The 16607-nt window shown below is 46.8% G+C and overlaps 5 protein-coding genes across 9 annotated transcripts; 2 read left to right on the forward strand and 3 right to left on the reverse strand.

The window, feature by feature from the left end:
• Positions 1-27: 27 nt before the first annotated feature.
• Positions 28-3886, forward strand: LOC108158767 (hydroxymethylglutaryl-CoA synthase 1). 4 transcript variants are annotated; one of them, XM_033394513.1, is made up of 3 exons: positions 46-133; positions 1631-1787; positions 1966-3886. In XM_033394513.1, the coding sequence occupies exon 3, from the start codon at positions 2006-2008 to the stop codon at positions 3401-3403; it is 1398 nt and encodes a 465-aa protein (XP_033250404.1). In that variant the 5' UTR covers positions 46-133; positions 1631-1787; positions 1966-2005; the 3' UTR covers positions 3404-3886. The 4 variants fall into 4 exon arrangements, with proteins under 4 accessions (XP_017146878.2, XP_033250404.1, XP_033250405.1 ...); XM_033394514.1 differs by lacking the exon at positions 46-133 and adding an exon at positions 1092-1234; XM_017291389.2 differs by lacking the exon at positions 1631-1787 and having other exon boundaries at positions 28-133.
• Positions 3886-8156, reverse strand: LOC117189394 (alpha-N-acetylgalactosaminidase-like). The gene is given in 7 exon segments (XM_033394515.1): positions 3886-4390; positions 6670-6971; positions 7034-7655; positions 7658-7770; positions 7844-7891; positions 7949-7978; positions 8035-8156. Coding segments are annotated over 7 exon segments (1176 nt in total). The 5' UTR covers positions 8064-8156; the 3' UTR covers positions 3886-4358.
• Positions 8157-8801: 645 nt separating this feature from the next.
• Positions 8802-10031, forward strand: LOC117189395 (nuclear pore glycoprotein p62-like). The gene has a single exon (XM_033394517.1). The coding sequence runs from the start codon at positions 8871-8873 to the stop codon at positions 9981-9983; it is 1113 nt and encodes a 370-aa protein (XP_033250408.1). The 5' UTR covers positions 8802-8870; the 3' UTR covers positions 9984-10031.
• Positions 10015-11694, reverse strand: LOC108158765 (U3 small nucleolar RNA-associated protein 18 homolog). Its single transcript, XM_017291388.2, has one exon. The coding sequence runs from the start codon at positions 11605-11607 to the stop codon at positions 10102-10104; it is 1506 nt and encodes a 501-aa protein (XP_017146877.2). The 5' UTR covers positions 11608-11694; the 3' UTR covers positions 10015-10101.
• Positions 11695-12675: 981 nt separating this feature from the next.
• On the reverse strand, positions 12676-14817 carry LOC108157972 (zinc finger protein 616). 2 transcript variants are annotated; one of them, XM_033396804.1, is made up of 5 exons: positions 14735-14817; positions 14248-14684; positions 13737-14149; positions 13497-13565; positions 12676-13431 (listed from the first exon to the last, which is right to left on the reverse strand). In XM_033396804.1, exons 4-5 carry the CDS (start codon positions 13531-13533, stop codon positions 12731-12733), a joined length of 738 nt encoding a protein of 245 aa, XP_033252695.1. In that variant the 5' UTR covers positions 13534-13565; positions 13737-14149; positions 14248-14684; positions 14735-14817; the 3' UTR covers positions 12676-12730. The 2 variants fall into 2 exon arrangements, with proteins under 2 accessions (XP_033252695.1, XP_033252696.1); XM_033396805.1 differs by lacking the exons at positions 13737-14149; positions 14248-14684; positions 14735-14817 and having other exon boundaries at positions 12680-13357; positions 13497-13679.
• Positions 14818-16607: the final 1790 nt, after the last annotated feature.

Below are 16607 nucleotides of genomic sequence, written 5' to 3' on the forward strand. Positions count from 1 at the left end.
GGGGAAAAACACAGCTGAGAGAACAGCTGATAAGCGCGGCCACAGCGCAATGTACTTGCACTTAGCCAGTGCCTAATTAGAAAAGATTAGTTTAGTTAAATTATACACACGCTTCGGACCAGAATATCTACAAGTGAGTGAGCAGGTAGTCCATAAGTGCAGGAAGTGCGTGTTCGGGACAACAGGCGATGCGAGCAACACGTCGCCCGCTGATGTAACCAGAAGTCGGCGTTTGAAATAGGTGTTTAGATTGGTAGAGCATCGCCATAAAGGATTCCTGGTTGCAGGAGTCAAAGCAAGGAGAGGAGAAGAAAGAGCGACTAGTGCTAGACCCCAGTCCTAGAAATTGGGTCCTCCACCTTTCGGTGCTCTGTCATAAGGTGCCCCCAAAATATTTCCTATCGCCCAGTTTATGGCCACACGTGTGCTGTGAGTTTAACCTTTGACTGGTCGCGGCGGAGGTGGCTTGATGCGCCAATTGTAGCGATGACTCAAGTGGGAAGAGCAATTAGCTAAGTGTATATGCACAGTGGAAAAAATTTCGATTCCATACATTTCACGCTGAGTAATTACTTTTGTTTATACATTTCCAAAGTTTTAAGGGCTAAAAATAAAACCACAAAGCCGCAAACTGCCTTCTTGCTGCCCCTCTACTGCATAAACAGTGCATCCATTTCCATAGCATTGCCCAACGCCGTTGTACCTTGACCGCGACGGGTGATCCTTAGTTTTGAGGAATACAATACAACCGACTACTTATTGGGAAATGGCTTTGTTCCGTCTGCACTGGCTTATCAGGGGGCGCGCACCGGGGCCGCTTTGATCTTATCCCCCATCGCAACAGTAGAATAAGCAACGACAGAACCCGCTCCTCCCCCAGCCCCCAGCCCGTACTTATGGTTTCTACTATATCTCTATGCGATAAATGATAAATATATCCGTAATTATGCACGATCGGGTATTTGTTCCCCCAAAGAGCTTTCAGCAGTTGGCATTGTCTTACAACACCGCTCCGAGTGCCCCCAAGCACTCGATGGCGCTGGGCACTCATATGGCAGTGGAGCGCCTTGATCGCCGTCAGTCGGCAGAAATATTCGTTCGAGTGAGCTTCGCCTTTGGCGCTTCAGCAAACAGAAAACAGAGAGAATATCCAAAATACGCAAGACAAAGCCACACGAAAAAGTGAAAACATAGAAAAGTTCGATTTCTGTGCCAGCAGGTGCTAACAATAACGGTAAACATGTCAATCAATTTTTTTTGGTTTCGGCTGCCCATCACTCTGTTATCAGTTATACAATAGAGAGCGGAGAGCGTGTGCGAGGGAGAGAGAGAGCCATGTGTGGATATGACCTACATACATAGGAGAAGACGTCGCGACGACGCTCCTCTAACCTGTCCTACAGCATCATCAGCGCCCCTTCTGTTTGGCCCTTTGGTGGAAATAACTTGGGCTTGTCTTAGCTCCGACTTACATTACTGTGATGCGTGCATTTTGGTTGTGGCTTACTTTGCCTTTGCTTTTGGTTTTGGTTTGGTTTAGTTTTGGCTGTGCGAGGGGAAACTTTCTCCACCTGATTACTACTGTGTCTCTCTCACTCTCTGCCTGTCTGTTCATTCACATTCAAACCAGGGAAATCATCAGTTTTGGCCCCACTGTTGCGCAGCCGCCGCTGCTGGTTTCGTCTCCGACTTTGATGACTTCTTCAGCCACTGCTCCGAGCAGTCGGCACACACACGTCTGTCGCAGCTCGAGCGTGCAACAAGTTGGCTGTGCCCTCGTCCAATTTGTAAGTCGCAGCGCATTAAAATAATTCGAAACCGTTTACACCGCATTGCGCAGAATATCCATTCGAGTAGTGAAAGTTTTCCAAAACAGTGGCAATGGGAATGGAAATTGGATCGGTGGATAGGAGTTCACCATTAGATTTCAGTCACTAAATTTCTCCCCTTTCCTATTACTTGCAGAGCTCAGGAAAAACAAAAGAAAACCAACAAATATAACAATATGGCAACAAACTGGCCCGAAAACGTTGGGATACGCGCCATAGAGGTGCTCTTCCCCTCACAGTATGTGGACCAAACCGAGCTGGAACAGTTTGATGGCGCCTCCGCGGGCAAATACACAATCGGCCTGGGCCAGGCAAAGATGGGGTTCTGCTCGGACCGCGAGGATGTCAACTCCCTGTGTTTGACGGTTGTGAGTCGGCTGCTTGAACGGCATCATATCAAGCACACGGAGATCGGACGGCTGGAGGTCGGCACTGAGACGATCGTGGACAAGTCCAAGTCGGTGAAGTCGGTGCTGATGCAGCTGTTTGCGGACAGCGGCAACACCGACATTGAGGGTATCGACACCACAAACGCCTGCTACGGCGGCACGGCGGCGCTCTTCAATGCCATCAACTGGATCGAATCGTCCAGCTGGGACGGGCGCTATGCCCTGGCCGTTTGTGCGGACATTGCTGTTTATGCCAAGGGCGCAGCGCGCCCCACTGGCGGCGCTGGCGCCGTCGCCATGCTGGTGGGACCAAATGCACCACTGGTCGCCGAGCGAGGCCTGCGGGCCACGCACATGGAGCATGCCTATGACTTTTACAAGCCAGACCTCAGCTCCGAGTACCCCACGGTGGACGGCAAGCTCTCAATCCAGTGCTACCTGTCTGCCCTAGACACCTGCTATCGCTTGTACCGCCAGAAGTTTGAGAAGCAGAAGGCAAAAACACAAGGCGGGAAAGTGGGCCTCGACAAATTCGATGCCATTCTGTTCCACACGCCGTTCTGCAAGCTGGTACAGAAGTCGGTGGGCCGCCTGAGTTTCAACGACTTTCTGCTGACCAGCGAGGGGAAACGCGCCGAGCAGTTCGCCGGACTGGAGCGCTTCAACAATGCCACCCTCGAGGGCACCTACTTCGACCGCGACGTGGAGAAGGCCTTCCTCACGCAATCGGCCGACGTGTTCGAGGCCAAGACCAAGAAGACGCTGCTGCTGGCCAACCAGGTGGGCAACATGTACACGCCCTCCGTCTACTCGGGCCTCGTCTCCCTGCTGATCGGCGTTCCGGCGGCGGATCTAGTTGGCAAGCGCATCGGTGTCTTCTCGTACGGCTCTGGGCTGGCAGCCTCCATGTACTCGATCAGTGTGACTCAGGATGCCGCGGCCTTTGAGAAGTTTGTGGGACAGCTGGACTACGTGCTGCCGCTGCTCAACTCACGCGAGAAGGTTGCGCCCGAGCAGTTCTCAGAGCTGATGGAGGTGCGCGAGAAGAACAACCATGCGGCTCCCTACACGCCGACGGGCAGCGTGGGCGTCCTATTCCCCGGCACGTATTACCTGAAGGATGTGGACTCGCTGCATCGGCGAACATACGAGCGCACCCCAACCATCAGTAAAGGAGTGCACTAACCCACACCCTCTGGCCCTCACTGGTTTGGTTACTACTCCGCCTCTGGAGCTACCCAACTTGACAATAACTTTCGACTTAGCCTCTGTATCTGTATCTATAGTTGGTAACTATTTACGCTCGTACCGGAGCGTGTTGGGTGTCGTTTTCTTTACCTCTTAGGAACGTTTTAAAATTTGGATTCTAATTGAACTTATAGTCTTTGGCCAATCACAGATCGAACATACATATATATTATTTATACAACGCCTGAAAATTAACATTTCATTAAGTCGGGCCTTATTTATGCCACACCCAAGTGGAAGCACGCCAGCGAATTCTTCTTTTTAACTAGTATCGGTACTAAAATCCATGCCTATAAATGTACAACAGAATACTAATCCACGTGTGAAGCAGACGCATGCACACACGAAATTGTTTTGAAACAATAAAAATGCAGGAAATCTACTTCGTTACAACGAAGTTTATATACACTTTCACTTCTACGACCAGTAAAATATTATTTATTTACTTTGCAACTGATATATGCATACATATATGAAATGATTCATTTTTGTGGATACCATAAAAAATATATAAATTAATGCAATTTATTCGACTTCCTACCGACAGTATCTGGCGAATTGATATTTTAGTGTATAGCATGTTAAATGCGTCCAGAACAAAAGCGTATTAGAACGCAGCAGCGCATCTTTTTAATGGTATTAATCAATTAACAAATTTAAACTCTATAATGGAAAATCAATGTAGAAAAGGCAAAGGGTGGCTGTGCACCCTTTTATGGTTTCATAACTGATTTTCATTATCAAAATTAATTTAATGCTCTTCTTCCATCGCAAAGAAAATAAGCATTTTTTAAAACATTGGTATAAGAGCATATTGGAAGCATATGGATGGCAGATATGGCTCAGCAATTGAATGATTTGCATATCATCAAAGGGCCAGAGTCAAACCCGTTCAGAGTGCTGTAAACTTATAGAAAGTTACACCTGTTGGAAGGGAAGACAAGAAGACCAAGAGATTAAAAGCGTGTGCGGATGAGCAGTTTATAGAGAGATGTAATATTCGACGCTTGTCGTGCCTTCTTGTATTTTAATTATCCACGGCTAACTCCCAAAATTACAGCCTAAAACTAGGCCGTAAAAAAATTCGAGTTGAAGATCTTTTGAGCTTTGATATAGCTTATCAACAGCTGTTTTGCGACCAAGCGGCAACGCTTTGATATGCAATTTTTCTGCCGTGCACTATATTTTATTAAATATTGCTGTGTCTGGATTCTGTATAACAGAAGAAGACCATAGAAAGTGTGGAAAAAACGTGGGTTGCTGTACTAAGTAGTCCCAGCCTCTTTCTTTTTCTCCTCGTGACCGTCAGAGGGACCGGCAGTGGAAAAAGAAGTCTTGTAGAGCTGACCCAGTTCTCTAAACCAAGGTCAAGCCAAAGTCAAAGCCTAGTGCAAGTGCCAAGTGCGGCTCAAAGTGATCATTTAATTTGAGTGGACGCGCCAGTTATATATTGCCAATACTGGGGCAGCCGTTCGACCATTTGGAAAACGAGCGCCCACAGTTTACTAAAATTTTTCGAAACATTGGTGCAATTCTGTTGAGGTTTAGCACCATTAGTATCTACGTATTGAAACGAAGTTACGGATTGGTTATTCCCGGAGACCTCTATTGGCCACGTGCCCGTACCACCGGTTGAACCCCCACCGTTTGACATTCGGATGAGGCGGTAGCCGAGGGCATGGACTTGCTCCTCCAGTAAACCCGATCGGTGGGCTCTGCAAGCGTCGCCTGGACCCATGGGGATGATCTGACTGACTCTTCAAATACACCAGTCGCCCCACGAGCAATCAAGTGTGCGGGTGTACCTAACCTCACGCCGCAGATGGACCGCGGTCATTGACCCTTGGCATCGGAAGCAGCTGAAGTTACCTGTGCCCGGTACAATCGTGTGCCACCTTCAGACCTCGAGTAGGTACTCGGTCTCCAGCCGGGAAGCATCGACCCCGCCTCGGATTTAGTTATATTTTCTATCTTTCTTTCGAAATTAGACCCGATATGCGAAACCCTGTTTTTGTATCCGCTTTCTGTTTAACTACGTTCTTTTGATACGGCAAAAATTTGCAACAGCCAATTAAATCCGGTATAAACAAAAAGGGAATTCCTGCCCATTGGATAAGTCGAACTTGAACAAATGAGTAGTGTATTAATACCGATTATTTTTACAGTTTTTGATTTTGGTTGCCACGCATTCATCTCATCATCTATGCAGATACTCATGACAATCACACACATCATCATACTCCTCCACCCATCAAATCATCTCATCCAACACACAACGAAAGATCTTTCTGCGTGGGAGTCAAAGCTATTAATCGTATCGTAAGTGATTATCCTGAACCAAGTAAGCCATCTGAAAAGAATGAATGTGCGGTAACTATTCGTTGGTCTTCAACCATGATCACGGTTTTATACACATATTACTCATGCCTTTAAAAGATTTTCCATATACCCGATTTTTGTCTGGTTTTGGCACTGACCAAGTTAACCTTATGAAGTTTGAAGTTTTCTTGTTCCTATGATGAACACATAACCTAGCTCGTGCATTTATATATACCTACTACTAATCATTTTTATAGATTTAAGATCATTATACCCTACCTCGCCCCAATGATATTCTTTCCCCAGTATATGCTGTATACCCTATAAATGTAAGACAATATCGAATAGCAGGCTTATATCAGGGACTAAATTCTATTAGCGTTAGGTTTTATAGGAATTTAAATGAAGAACTATGGATTGCTTAAATAAAGTTAGTTTGGAAATGAACCAAGGCTAAATATCTTATATCGGAACCATGCAACCTCGTCTGACGGAGATGTGACCCACCGCAGTCTTTGTTGGATGGATCCTGACTGTTAATAGGTGACCCTGAAGGATCATGGTAGGGTGGGCGTTCTCGCCAATGGGCGATACCGCAGCCGACAAAGATCTGACCGGTGATCTTCTTCGTTTACGTATCCATGCTGATATGTCCCTTTTACCCCCTGTATCCCGTTTCCTAGTATCCTTTCCCTATTCCCTATTCGTACGCGATTTTTTTTATATAAATTCTTATCTCGACCATTTGCTAGAGCTCTAAATGGGTAGTAAAATATCCCACACCCCGCCGACCAGAGACAAAAGCCGAAGCCAGCGCGTACTTCCTACTCCCGTTTATATCATCAGCTCCTATAACCTGTACGTTGTATGCTTCAGAGACTTGCCATTCGGATTAACGCGCGTGATAAACTGGTTGGCTGGGCGGAAGACGCCCAAGTGATTTTTGTCATCGTAGAGGTCCTGTACATCGTAGCCTGCGGTATTGTGTAGTTCGAGCTCCTTGAGTGTGAATACGATTCTGTAGGGAGCACCATCAGCGCGTCGGCTGACAAAGGCCACGGCATAAGAGTGCTGGTTATTGCTGACCACCGGCGTGATGGGTCTGCTCCAGACTTCGATCTGATTTTATGACAGGATACGACGGCCCTGGATGCCCAACTCATCTTGATCCACAGCAATCACTTTACTGGAAGGCGGAAGACAACGGATTAGCTATTACATTTTCAAATCCTCGAAGGCTGAACAAACCGATTCTGCAGAATATCCTTGATTTCTGGACGCACCACGGCCAAATCGTTGGACATGATCAGCGGCGCTGCCATAACGGACCAAATAGCCATTTGCAGCTTACTTTGATCGTAGCTCAGTCCGTAGTTGCCAAGCAGCAGCATATCGGTATCGTTCCAGTGGCCTGGCCCAGCATGTGGTTGGATCCTATCCTGGTTCTTGCCAAAGTAGTCCATAATCTGTGCCACAGACTCGAGCGAATCGTCGATGCCGTCCCAGTTGCGCCACAGGTTGCAGTGCTGCTTCAAGGACGTATAGTCGGGCATTTCTCCAGCATCCTCCAGCCAGCTGCAGGAATAGACCATCGGGCGGCCAGTCGCGTTGAGCAGACGTCCGAACTCTGGGTATCCCACGGCCATATCGCTGATGTTGGCATAGCAGCCATCCAGCTTGACATAGTCCACGTCCCAGTCGCCAAAGGTCTGGGCATCCAGTTGCATGTGCTTTATGACTGCAGGAAAACCAGCACAGGTGTTCGTGCCGTAGTCCTGGTACAAGCCGAACTTCAGTCCAACATTGTGTATATGATCTGCCAGAGGATTCAGTCCGTTGGGGAATCGCTTCTTGTCTGCAACTAGTTTGACTTGTTGTCTCGGTTCTTCTCCAGCCAGCAATCATCGATGATGATGTACTCGTAGCCAGCATCGGCATAGCCCTCGGACATCAGCAAATCCGCATGCCGCCGGAACAGCTCCTCACTGATAAAGAGGCCGTTGGTCGCAGTTAATAAAATGTATGTGAAACGGTAATCTAAGCTGCTTTTTGTTATACCTTATGCACTCGTTTGGATATAGCTTACAATCTGTTAGGCAGCGGAAACTAAAAGTAAAAAGTCTAAATTAGAAATCCAATATCATAGGAAGATTATTCACTTACCGCTCCCAGGACATCCAGCCCATTGGTGGCCTGCAAATAAACACTTTAGAATGAATAGAATGGAAGAGAAAACCGCGATGGCTTACGTGAGTGCCAGTCCATTGTCGAGTCCCATTCTGACGTGCAGCAGCAGCAGAAGGAGAAATTCCCCAAAAAGACGCTCGACGTTATGTACATTCTGAATTATGTGCGATGACTAAGTCCTGGCCTGTGGTAAAAATTCACGAAGTGGCTAATTGCTTTCGGAATACTCCACTCAACTGATTGCACCTACCTCCTATTAGCGTGGAACAAACGAAACTCAGCAGGCAGGCAGGCGGCAGCGAGGCTCTTATCAATATTAAGTACGAGAACGATTGACTTGCAGCGACCCCAAAGTTCACAGCTCGATCCAGCTTATCACAAAAGAGCCCGAACAGCAGCTTCTTATACATATGCTTTGTTGTTTAATTGTGTGCTGTTTGCCACCTAAACTGTGCGACACAACACAGGAATATGTCTCCAGAACGTGGATTGGATTCTCCACACACAAGCAGCATACATACATGTACGCTATTTCGGCGAGTGTGAAGTGCATTCCCACTGCACTCCCGTCATTGTAATTAAATTCTTGACCTAAATGTTGCCTTATCAATGCGTCTCCACTTGCAGATACCGAAGTTAACAAGTTAAAACATTCTTGCTAATCATGTTTGTTTTCTTTTTGATTTTGATGCACCGTTAATGCTGTAGTGGTTTGGAGATTTGAATATACGCGGATCAGGTAATTCGTCTTGAGCCAACGATTTGCGGCTAAAAAATACCATAGATCAAGCAGCATTTTCCAGCACTAGACTCCAACATTTAATAGCACTAGCAAATCTGGCGTGTTTCGTTTGACTACAAGAATTTAATTTAATTTTGATTTTGCGCTTCAACTAAAATGGCATTCCAGTTGCCTACAACCACAAGTGCTCCTGCAGCTGCAGGATCGTTCTCGTTCGGCATGAATGCTCAAGCGCCAGCAGCAGGCGCGGCCGCTGCTCCCGCTGCAAAGCCAGCATTTTCATTTGGCGGCCCAGCCGGTACCAGCATTGGCGGAGGAGATGCTGATAGCGCAAAGGCTCAGGCTCCGCCACCATTTAGCGGATTTGGTTTACCTGGAGCATCCACGGCGCCAGCCCTCTCGCTATTGACGCCATTGGGCGGATCTAACACAGGCGTAACGTCAACTGCAGCGCCAACCTTCGGAACGGGCTTCATGGCCCAGCCCACGGCAGCTCCAACACAGGCGACCTCCGCTCCCAATACGGGACTGATTGGTGGTCCAGCAATCGGTTTGACGACAACGCCAAAGAACACAGCCGCACCAACAGCCGCTGTTGTGGCTCCCCTCACTGGAGTGGTGGCGGCTGCTGTAGGCACCGGCGGGGCATTTGCCAATTTAACAACTGAAACGAAGACGACGGATTCGTCGGCAGTTTCGAATGCTTCGCAATTGTCGTACAACCAACTGGAGGAGCATATCAACAAGTGGACCCTGGAGTTTGAGGAGCAGGAAAAAATATTCACCGAGCATGCAACGCAGATCAACGCCTGGGACAAGTTACTGATCAGCAACAACCATAAAATTATCGAATTGAATGATGCCGTGAAGAAGGTGAAGAATAATCAGCAGGTGCTGGACCAGGAGCTCGAGTTTATCGCCACCCAGCACAAGGAGCTGGAGGAGAGTCTAGCGCCGCTGGAGGAGTTCGTCGCCCTGCCAAGGGTCGACATGGAGCGCAACCAGACCTTCCTAATGGTAGAGAATCTGGACACCCAGCTGAAGCAGATGTCCGAGGACCTGAAGGAGATCATCGACAACCTGAACGAGACCAGCAAGGGGCACGACAACACAGACCCGATTATACAAATCGGCAAGATCCTCAACGCCCACATGAGCTCGTTGCAGTGGATCGAGTCGCAATCGAACAACATCTGCAAGAAGCTGGACGACATTGGGAAGATCCACGACACCCAAAAGCGCGACGTCTTCCGTCCCCCTTTGAACTAAAGTCTACTTTTTAAATTTAATAAATGATCGCTGTAACTATATACAAAACTATATACTTTCAGAACAATATGGGGGTAAAAGTGTACTCGTAAAATGTTGAAAAGAACATTGTTTATGGCTAATAGCCTTTGAAGTATTTAAGTCTAAAGAGGGGCACTTTCTTGCCCTTGGTGGCAAAGGCCAGGAAGCTGCTTTGCGGTGAGAAAGCCATTGTATTTACGAAGGAAACGTTATCTTTCTGGTCCGGGAAGTTCGAGTAGACGGTGGCGCTCGGAAAGTGGGCCAGCTTCACGGCATTCGGTGCCAGGTTGGAGCTCAGGGCCAGCAGCTCCGAGGAGTGATTGAATTTAAGGTCCGTGATGGCCGTCCGCAGATTCATGAAGCGCTTCTCGGGCGTCGGTGTTTTGGATGCGAAGACACTATCGTAGTCGTAGACGTTGACAACACCCTCGTTGCTGCCTGTGGCCAGGAGGCGTTGATTGGGGGCCAGCTGAACGCACTGTCCGTTGATGCAGCCGTCGTCAGTGAAGTAGTGCTCGATGATGTTCTGTCGCAGCGACAGAATGTTTATATTGCAGCTGGAGCCGCAGCACAGCACACGCTTCGAGTCGGCCGTCCAGGCCAGTCCTCGCAAGGCACCCTCTTGCTTGAAGCTGTGCACCAGCTCGTTGGTGTTGGCAGTCAGCAGGTGGACGGCCCCGAACTTGCCAGCCACCGCGATGTACTTTCCGCAGGGCGAAACCTCAAATCGATGCATTGAGCGTATGTCGCCCGGCAGGTACAGCTTGGACTCCTTGGCCTCGAGCAGATCGTAGGCGTAGAAGTGCGATCGGACTGATCCGAAGAAGGCTTTGGTGCCGCATGGTGCGATGCGGGAACAGAGCAGGGGATAGTTCTTGAAGCGCATGCTGTGAAGCTTCTCGTTCTTTTGTCCGTCGACCGTGTAGATGGTGGCCAAGCTGTTCTCGCCAGCCACCAGAGCCGCCGTGCTTGTGGGATGGAACTGCACGCTGGTGACGAACCCCTCGCAGTAAGTGGCCCGGTTCAGATCCTTGACACGCTTAAAGTTTAGTGTCTTCGGACGCAGCTCGCGTTTCTTGGCCTTGTGATCGATGAAGCCAACTGTTTTAAGAAGCTCTTCATCCGATGAGGAGCCAGAGTCCTCGTTCTGCTGCTTTTCCGCCCATTTCGGCTGGTTCAAGGTGTGCTGGAAGTGCGCCGTCAGATACTCTTTGTATGACTTATCCTTGCGCAAGTGTGTCAGAGGTCCAGTGTGCCTCGTGGGACGCTTAACATCGCCCAGCTGTATATCGTCGTCGTCTGAGTCTGTCCAGGCCGCCTTCCTTTTGCTTGAGGACTGCTCCGCATCGTTTTTATCATCAGCAGCGTCTTCGTCATCGCTGTGGTTCCACTTCTTGCCCACGGACTTGGCTAGGTTCGACAAAAACTTCTGCTTATCGCCGAAAATCACCTTTTCCATAGGTACTTCCACATATGAAGGCTCAGGGACCGCTGCCTGCTTTCTGTTCTCTCTGGCGGCAGGTTTACGGTTTCCATTCTTGGCATAGATGGCCATAAGGTCTTTGAGCTCCTCCAGGCCATCGCTGGACTCATCTGAACTCATTTTGGCAGCTTTAAGCAAAGTAAATAATGAACACTCAAAATGTTTGCAAATTACACACGTGCGGCGCGATCAGTGTGACCGCCATTGAAAAAAATATACCGCCTGACACTCAGAAATATACCGAAACATACTGTCTCATTTGAAAATTATACCTTAATACTGACGAATTCAAATTCTATTTTACATATTCCTCGTTTTTGATCTTCCGTGGAATATAACTAGCTTAATAGAACCTGCAGCCCTACCCACATAATTTTATCCGTTTAGTCAATTAATTTTCTACCGGACTGGCTTATTTTAACTACTTGTTTTTATTGGATCTTGTCTGAAAAAAGGTTTAAGGCAAATAGGTCAAACAAAAAATGGTTTTAGCGGTCACACAAAAAAACGAAAGAGGATAGTCGTTCATATTGTTAAATTTTTATATTCCGTTGACTAATTCTGGCTAACTAAAATCGGTGGCAACATAATACCACTATACCAGTATACTGTATGCTTAGTGGTATTATGTTGCCACCGGTTATTACCGATTCATCCCCGATTCAAATAAATACCGAAATATACGATTTCATGTTCAACATATATAAAATTATTCATATTCCTCGATTTTGATCTTCCGTGGAATATTATTAGCTATATAGAACATTTAGCCATGCCCACATAGTTTTATCCCATTGACATATAAATTTTACTACAAGATTGGCTTATTTTAAACACTTGCTTTTATTGCTATTCCATGTTTTCAATTTACCTTTGAATTGAAATTTAATAGATTAATGAAATTGATAAAATATACCACTATATACAGAAATACCAGAGGCGATAGTAATGATAGGCAGGAATCTCTAGTGTGGCCAAATCATGAAAAATAGGTTGTGAGGCGGCAGCTTTGAAGGCTGATAAATATCAAAGTGTGCTTTATCACTTGAAATTAACTAGGAAAAACATTTTGATATTGTTCAGACATGCTATACCCAGTCGACAGTTGAACACATACATATGTGTTAATTATAGAGGCTATAAAAGATATGAAAAAAAAAAACACATACAACCGACTGATTATGATGGATAAACTCCATGGATTGTACAAAATTGTATTATTGATATACATAAAATAATATATTCAACGTATTTTTTTACGAATTTTGTCAAATCCCGTGCATTTGTTCATGTGTCGCAAAAAATTGGCTTCCAGTTTGTACAACATTCCGCATTTCTCACACAAAAATCGAGTCTCCGACTTAGCTGCTGTGCGTATCTTCTCTTCGGCTCGGATCTTTGTGGTGCAATCATTGCAGGCATAGCGACGACGTATTTTTCCAAACTCAAACTCGACGGAGAAAGGCTGCTTGCAGAAAATACACGTGTATACTTTTTTTATGGTAGCAGGAGTCTCCAGATCGAACTTTCCAGTCTGCTCTTGAGCGATGCAGCTTTTCTTGGGTCCCTCTAGTCCGGATTCCACCGCAGTGCCGATGCGCTTATCACAGATTTTGAAATGTGGTTTGTCCTGCAGTGACTTTCGGTCCGCATGCAACTCGCTGCGGCGCTTACAGAAACGAGCGTGCACGATATAGGGTCCTTTGTGCTTGAACTTGTTGCCACAGTATGTGCAGTGAAACAACGGATCTTCGGTGACGTATTCCTGGGTCGGGATATACGGCGATACATGCACGGTGGTAACGATTCCATTTTTCTCCTCGTTGGATAGCATTACGTCCATTTGAGTTTCCATGATTCCCGAAAAACGCTTTGCAATCGTGTGTGTTGCAAAAAGAAGAAAGTAGAAGCAAACGAAATTGGAAAGTAGAAAGTATCGCATCACTGAGTGTTGACAAAGAAAGAAAGTACTCAAAAGTGCATTCCAGGGCTAGACGAAAAGTACTCACTCGTTTTGCTGTCGGCTTTCCGGCCCTTATCACCCATCACCCTTGCTTGTGGTAATTCTCAGATCCTTGCTTTATGGCACGCGTAATTCAAGTCAAAATATGTAATTAAACAAAAACGTCTTGACTATAAAAATATTTGCATAACTTGGGCAAACAAATGTCGAAGCACGTCGTCGTCGTCAGAAGACGAACAAGAAGAAGACAATGCTAAGTTGTTATTGAACTTGTTATTATACTCACACACACACACAGTTGGTGAAGGCACAAACACAAACAGGAATACACTTGACCCTTGTCAGGGCGGTTCTCGCGCTAAAGTGTAGATTAATAGCCTGGGTGGGTGGTTGGCTGGGGGAGTGTTCTCTCTGGCAGAAATCAGCGCTCGTAAAATGTACGTAAAATTCATTAAGCGCAACAAAAGACGCTGACGCTGGTGCTGGGGCTGGGGCTGGGTGCTTTCGAACACAGAAAAACAGGTTGCCACCGAGCTAGTACAGGCACACAATCGTTTAGAGACAAAGCCTTGCATAGTTGATAAGGCGCGTGGTGCTCCGTGCCCTGAGGAGGGGGGCGTGGACTGACGGCGATGCCTGGTGATGGCTTGTAGGTCCCGTAAGTGTCTGCTGGCAAGTCAAGCAGTGCGTCAAACTCCACTGAAAGGAACAAATTTTTGTCATTTGAAAGTATGCGACGCTTTTGTGGCGTTATTCTTGCACCACACCATCATCATCATCCCCAAGATACTACTCACCCCCTCACGCTCTCCTGCCTGGGCTTCACTGCTGTGCAGCGAGGCGGAGCGAAACGCAACCATAGTGCTCCTCCTTAAGTAGCTAGAGCATGTCGCAGATCTTATCCAGTCTGTCCAGGCTGTCCTATATCTGCGCCACTGCCAGTGCCAGTCATATTCCATTCCCAGTGAGTGACAGATTAGCGTGCTGACATTAAGTTTGTCCTTTGGCATTGCAGCTCTCCGCACATGGGCTTAAAGTATTGGCCCGGTCGTTCGTCGGCCCAATCCCTGGCCATCATTGTGCATAGGGGCTCTGCCCTGGTGCTGCTATCCCCTGCAAATGTTGATAACGCATTGGCAACGTCTGTCCTGGAGTGGCCACACACATTACAGCATGTTGCGGTCGGCGTGAGTACCCACGCGGCACCATGCACCATGCGATGTCGGCGTGGTTTCTGCGGTATGTAATGTAATGAGTTTTACACGGCTTTCACCCGTTACCTACTTGGCAGCCACCACACCGGGCTTTAATTGTCCAGCCCGCACCTGATTTTGGGCTCTGATGATCTTATACCAATTAACTTTTTTTTGTATGCGTTCGTGCACATATCGTTTCACGTGGTTTCCCAACACTGACGAATTAAAGCTGCTGATCGATTGCATTAAAATCGAGATGGTTCTTTTGAACTGAAGAGGAGTGTGTACACACCAAATTGAAAAGTCCATGGGAAAACTATTGAAAGATGAGATTAGAAAAATAAAATGCTTGCGGCCAGCGCATAAAAAAAGCAGACGCATAAAAAATTAATAAGCAGCCAGAGGCGATAGGGTGGTCAGTGGCGAAGGACGCAGTGCTGTTGTTCTTGTCTATTTTCTGCTGCTGCTGCCACGCTTTGACGACGGACAAAACCCTTCTGCCACGGCTGCGGCCCCCGCCCCTTTGCTTCTGGCGCTGTCCACTAGCTAGACAGAGACATCATTAATGCATAATTCAAGCGTTTGGCAGTTTTGTGCTCGATGCTTTCAATATTCAATTTGAATGCCGCCCAAAGCGATACAGAACGGTTCTGTGTCTGGCTCTGTTGTTTGTGCCTTTTATCCTGTTTTCCCGGATTCTTCTTTTTCTACTCCATCGCTTTCATGCTCGCTTATTTATTTGCCTGTGTCTCTTTCTAGCTCCCATGATAATGCATTATAAACAATTTCTAACGGGCCAGAGACACTGGCCGTTCGCTCGCTTGTCATCCGGTGGTTTTTGTATCTGGGTATGACCTTCAACATAGGGTATTTGTACTATAGGGAAGCGTTTTGTAACGCAGAGAAGGCCCCGTAAATTGGCTCTCAAACTATAAGCTGATTAGAGGTATCAAAATCAGAATTCCTGTCTGTTTTTATGTGTATATCGAGTCACTATAGTACTTTCTGTGTGCAAGAGTATCAAAAGCTTCTGTTCCCGGAAACTAGTCTTCCTTCCATGTTGTTCTTGTACATATTTAAATAGTATTTGCCGTCCACGTTTGCGTTACGCCTCTCCTGGGCGTTTTTTGTATCCTACCTATCCCACGAATGCCAGCAATCAATGGCCACTCGACTCCCCTGTCCAACTATAGAACCTACCACCGTGCATGCGTTAGTTGTTTATTAAATATAAATGATTGTCACTTGCGAAACGAATCGAATCCGGACGAAACGAAATGTTGATAGTGATGATTGCTTGAATTTCATTGAGCTGGACAATTGCTGCAGGGTCACTCGACAAAGGTTCTTACTGCACTACCTTGTAAGTACTTTTAGTAGTTGTTGTAGTGCTGCAATTCCTTGTAATTTCTACCACCATTCCCAGAGGCTTTCGCCTTTACACGAGGATGATGATGACGATGACGATGACGCCTTGCCTTGGACATGTAAGGACACTTTAGGCGGGCGCCAGTTTGACAAGTCATGCAATTGATATTGATATTGGCCATTTGCTCGTCATAAAATGTGAAGCGTCATGACGGCATCCCGTCAACATTGCCTTACCAAGCAAACGGACCACCTCCTCACCACCACACTGAATACGTCCAACCATTCATCGGATATTGACCACAAAATGCCATTAAAAAATAATTACGAATTTTAATTGGCATTTAGTTTGGGGCAAAAAATGAAGTGCATTCAACATTAAATGTGATTATGCCGGATAGACGGGGAACTCTGTCCGGTTCGGTGAAGCGTGCTTAACAATCGAAGTCAATCGGATTACTTTCGACCCGTTTTGAACCCAAGCAAAGTTCGGCCGAATCAATTAACCTGTTATAAAAGATAACGATCCAGAGGAGGTCCTTGGACAGCGACCTGCAACCGAAATCTATTAGCTTCCATTTTTAGGACCAGGG

The sequence above is a fragment of the Drosophila miranda genome (assembly GCF_003369915.1).
Source record: "Drosophila miranda strain MSH22 chromosome Y unlocalized genomic scaffold, D.miranda_PacBio2.1 Contig_Y1_pilon, whole genome shotgun sequence".
NCBI classification, from domain to species: Eukaryota; Metazoa; Arthropoda; class Insecta; order Diptera; family Drosophilidae; genus Drosophila; species Drosophila miranda.